Source organism: Emiliania huxleyi (assembly GCF_000372725.1).
Source record: "Emiliania huxleyi CCMP1516 unplaced genomic scaffold EMIHUscaffold_1151, whole genome shotgun sequence".
NCBI lineage: Eukaryota > Haptophyta > Isochrysidales > Noelaerhabdaceae > Emiliania > Emiliania huxleyi.
In genome coordinates, this window is record NW_005201487.1 from 1 (window position 1) to 4,834 (window position 4,834).

The 4,834-nt window shown below is 64.5% G+C and overlaps 2 protein-coding genes across 2 annotated transcripts in view; both read right to left on the reverse strand.

The window, feature by feature from the left end:
- Positions 1–2,082: 2,082 nt before the first annotated feature.
- Positions 2,083–2,880, reverse strand: EMIHUDRAFT_373026 (hypothetical protein). Its single transcript, XM_005791092.1, has one exon. The coding sequence runs from the start codon at positions 2,494–2,496 to the stop codon at positions 2,119–2,121; it is 378 nt and encodes a 125-aa protein (XP_005791149.1). The 5' UTR covers positions 2,497–2,880; the 3' UTR covers positions 2,083–2,118.
- Positions 2,881–4,162: 1,282 nt separating this feature from the next.
- EMIHUDRAFT_122165 (hypothetical protein) overlaps positions 4,163–4,834 on the reverse strand; it is a gene marked incomplete at both ends in the record, with an annotated part of 2,058 nt that continues 1,386 nt past the window's right edge. The window contains one exon of the mRNA XM_005791093.1: positions 4,163–4,794. Coding sequence (XP_005791150.1) covers positions 4,163–4,794 — 632 coding nt within the window. The remainder of the gene's footprint in view (positions 4,795–4,834) is intronic.

The following is a 4,834-nucleotide window of genomic DNA, read 5'->3' on the forward strand; positions in this document are numbered from 1 at the left end:
GCCGCCCCGACCACGCGCTTCACACACGTGCTACGCAGGACCGGGAGCGGGAGCGAGAGGCTGCACGGATCCTCAACCCAGCAGCAACGGCGTACGAAGTGCTGGGTGTTCCGCCGAATGCGACCCATGAGCAGATAGCGGCCCAGCACAGAGAGCTGCAGAAACGCGCTGGCATCCGGACGAACACAGAAACAGCCACGAGCGGGCAACGCAGATCTTTCTATCAGAAGATCGAGCAGGCCTGGGACACGCTCCAGGAGCCATCTCGCCGCGCTAAATACGATCAGGCTGCGCCGTCAGGCTGTGAGCCAGGACGCATTCGCTGGTGAGGGCAGCATCGGTGCGACGTTGCGGAGCGGTTTTTTTCTAGAGCACCCACGCTTTTCCTCTCTATTTCCCCGGGAAAACTCCGTGGAAATCGTCATTTTGGGGGGCTCTGAGCCGAGTCTGAGGCTGTTTGGGGGCCAAAATCAGCAAAATCGGAGAGAGAGAGATTCTTCTTCAAAATCGGCAGCATACGGGATTACGGGTATTAGAGAGAGAGAGAGGGATTGTTTGTTTTCGGGTATTTTGTTGGGAATACTGGAAAATACCCGGGTAGTTTGCCGATTCATCCTCAACGTTGCTTCAGATTTTGCCCCAGACAGAGGCTAGAGCCAGACCACGAGCATCCAGCTCTCAGACTCAGGGAAACTCGAGAGACCAAACAGAATGCCGAGCACCAAACTCCCTCTGTTTTCCCTGGAAATTTCCGGAAACGCAAAGTCGAAAGTGCTGGGGACCCTGTGTTTTCCTTTTTGTTTGCCGGAAAAGTACGTGCAGGCTCCAACACAGGTAAGGTAAAGGTAAGGTAAGGTAAACGTCTCCACACACACAAAGTGGTGGGGCAAGGGGGGGCGACCCTCGCATCTCCACGCCCGGACACGGGCAGGAGCCCCACGGCATTCAAAGTGCAAGCACCGGCCCGGTGCCGTGGGTGAGCAACCTGCACGCGCCGCCCACTCCCTCCCTCCCAGACACAACCCGCACACAACCCCCACAGCGTGGTCGTCTACGTGTTCAGAAACACCAAGCAGCGAGGCGAGGGTGAAGGGGTAAGGGGCTGTGTGGGGCAGAATCTTCATCCGGCTATGGAGGCTATGGCAAGCTGGGCCACGGCGACGCGCAGCCCCACCTGCTGCCCAAGAAGGTCGAGGCTTTTGCCGGCCAGTGCGTCGCTGTGTCCGCTGGAGATCACCACAGCCTCGCCCTCACCGCCGACGGCGCCTTCTTTAGCTGGGGCAAGGGCGAGGACGCCTGCCTAGGCCACGGGGACGACCTGTCGAACCAGCTGCTGCCCAAGAAGCGGTTGAGGCGTGGGCGCCGGGGCAGTGATGAGAAGGGCGAACGGGTGCAAGGCTCTGTGTTTCCACGCGTCGCCCACGTGCCTATTTGCCACCTGATTCGCCACCTGCGAACATCTCCGAGAGTTTCGAGAGGCGAATCCAGGATGGAAGACGGCGATTTGTGCAATGTGCTACGGGGTGTGGACCGTGAGTTGACCAGGGGTTGTGCGCCGGGCCCTCCTGCTCGGCTCCAGCGAGTAGACAAGTCTTGTCACTAACAGAGTAGAAGGATCTGACCTCGGGGCCGATGTGACCAAGCGCTGGTAGCGTGGTTTAACCTCACACCCATGGTCTCACAGTGTGCCGGCAGTCGCCGAGCAGTGTCGCTCACACAAGCCGCAGCACAAGTGACTGAGGGCCAGTGAGGGCGAGCCCATCGCTGTCACAGCTGTGGCAGCCGCACAATAGGCTGTGTCAACTGTGCAGAGTGTGTGAGCAGCCGAGGAGCTGCTCTCCAGGCTTCAGGCGCAAAGAGCTGCATGCCACCGAAAGCGCTGTCGAGGTTCGCCGAGCGCGGCGCAGGTTGGAGGACACCGTCACCGACGAGCGCGTTGGAGTATTCACTCCGGACAAAGAGCCGGCCACACGCCCCACACACGCACACGAGCTGCGGCCGTGTGGCCGTCATAGTGGCGAGGCGCGGGACTCTATGTGTGCGGCCCGCGGTGCGCGCATCAGAAATGGCCTTTTTCCCGTGCTCAACACACTATAAGAATATCGCGAGCAAACCCTCTCACTGCCCCAGCCCCCTCTCCCCGAATCGCTCGATCTTCTTGGGCAGCAGCTGGTGCGACAGGTCCTCTCCGTGGCCAAGGCAGCCGCGTTCGCCCAGACCCCAAGCATAAACACCGCCGTCGGCGGCGATGGCGAAGCTATTGTATTCCGCAGCCGACACAGCGACGACGCGCTGCCCAGCGAAGGCTTCGACCTGCTTGGGCAGCAGCTGGTTCTGCTGGTCGCCGTGGCCCAGCTGGCCAGAGGCTCCATAGCCCCAGCTCCAGACGGCGCCGTCGGCGGTGATGGCGATGCTGTGGCGATCTCCCGCCGACACAGCGACGACGCGCCGGCCAGCAAAGGTCTCGACCTTCTTGGGCAGCGGCTGGCCCTGCATGTCGCCGTGGCCCAACCTGCCAGAGACTCCATCGCCCCAGCTCAAGACAGCGCCGTCGGCGGTGATGGCGAGGCTGTGGATGCCTCCAGCCGCAACAGCGACGACGCGCCGCCCAGCAAAGGCCTCGACCTTTTTGGGCAGCAGCTGGCGCTGCTGGTCGCCGTGGCCCAGCCGGCCAGCGCCTCCAAGGCCCCAGCTCCAAGCGGCGCCATCGGCCGTGGTGGCGAGAGGCTATGGCGGGCTCCAGCCGACACAGCGACGACGCGCTGCCCAGCGAAGGCCTCGACCTGCTTGGGCAGCAGCTGGTCCTGCTGGTCGCCGTGGCCCAGCCGGCCGTAGACTCCATCGCCCCAGCTCCAGGCGCTGCCGTCAGCAGTGATGGCGATGCTGTGGTACAGCCCAACCGACACAGCGACGACGCGCCGGCCAGCAAAGGTCTCGATCTTCTTGGGCAGCAGCTGGTCCTGCTCGTCGCCGTGGCCCAACTGGCCAGAGAATCCACCGCCCCAGCTCCACACAGATCCGTCGGCGGTGAGGGCGAGGCTGTGGTATGCTCCAGCCGCCACGCTCACGGCGCGCTCGTCACCCAGCTGACGGGAGGCGGGTCGGCGTGTTGAGCTGCGTCACGCCCTCGCCGTGGCCGAGAAGGCCTGGAAATTCCTCGTCGTCGTCATCCTCCTCCTCCTCGCCCTCCCTTGCCGCTGACCCGCACGACGAGAGCCGCCCCTCGCCGTCGATGAAGACGCTGTGCCGTTCGCCTGCTGACACCCTCGCCGGCGCGTTGGACTCACGCAGCAGCGCCGAACAGCACAGCCACCGCACGGCGCAGCCCTCGCCCTCTGGCTGCGCCGGCAGCTCGAAGCCGCGCTCTTGCGCCCACAAGCGGATGCCCTCCTCCGCAAGCGAGGCGTGGAAGAGTAGCGAGACGGCCGCGACGCGAGCGATGTCGGCGGGGTCGCAGCGGGAGAGGGCGCGCTCGAGGAGCTCCCTGGGAAGGTCGAGCAGGCGGGCGGGCGGCGGCGTGTCTGGCGAGGGAGCGGCGGTGGGGGCGGAGGCGAGGCGGCGCGAGCGGCGGCGCGGCGGGTTGGACATCGCGAAGAAAAATCTGCTACCCTTCTGCTCGAGTAGCAGGACACGGGCACGGGACGCACGCACCCACGCTTATCTGTCACTACTCCATCTAGCCTGGGGGGGCGCAGGAGGGCTCAGGAGGGGCAGAAGGGGTAAGATGTGCAGTCGCGCTCCCAAATACGTGCATCACTTTTGTGACGGTGTTACAACTTTGAGGGCGCCCAGTTGATTGCGCCTACTTTCATGAGCGTCGACATGGTAGTTATCGAGATGTGGTTGATCAAAAATAAAAGTTGTAACACCGTCACAAAAGTGATATGCACACGTATATTGGGAGCGCGACTATGCTCTAACTATCGTCTATGGCGATTGGCGTATCTGGGTGAGGCCAGCTAGTCGACACAGGTACCGGGCACCGCCTCGGTATACAAAATGCGCCTGCGGGCGGACCCTCACAGATCACAGATCACACAGGTACCGCTGGTCCTGGATCGTGGATGCTGGAACCTGCCCAACTCAAAAGTTTTCTCTCTTTAACGAAGGACATAAATTTCTCAGTTAAAATACGAGCTCGAACCGCGAGACGGGGGGGGCGTCACCCCTCGCCGCACGACGAATCACGGCACCACGGCTCGAGCACGGCGGCGATGAGCAGCCACGTCTGATAGGCGACGGGAAGGAAGAGGTTGTCGATCTGGTCGGTGGCCGCCTCGAGCAGACAAGCGACCGCAGTGCCGCCGGCAAGGGCGGCCCACGTGCGTGCATCGGCCGGCGCGCCGTCCGGGCTGCTCACGTGCAGCAGCAGCAGCAGCGCCAGCAGGGTCGAGCCGGCCGCGGCCGCGGAGCCCTCGAGCGTCTTGCGGCTGCGCGGCCAGCGCGTGCGCCCGAAGCGCACGCCGACGAGGGAGGCCATCGCGTCGCCGACCCCGAGGACGAGCACGCCGGCGAGCGGCGCGCCGCGGACGGCGGCGGCGGCGAGGGGCGCGCGAGAGGCCGGCGGCGGGGGGGGCAACGCGCTCTGCAGCCAGACCGGGAGGGCGCAGCCCGCGAGGAGGTAGATGTGGGTGAGTACGAGGGTGCCCGCGTCGCGGCTGTCGATGAAGGCGGCGAGGAAGGCGGCGAGCGGGCGCGCGAGCGGCGGCAGCGCGCCGACGCGCACGAGCTCGAGGAGGGCAAAGGCGGGCACCACCGCGGCGAGAGCGAGCGCGAGGAGGCTCGGCGCGAGCACTATGGCGGGGCAAAACAGAGCCACCGCGAGCAGGTGGAA

Bases quoted from the DNA above. Each gene is read 5' to 3' on its own strand.
- EMIHUDRAFT_373026 (XM_005791092.1), bottom strand. From the start codon at position 2,496: ATGCAGGGCCAGCCGCTGCCCAAGAAGGTCGAGACCTTTGCTGGCCGG.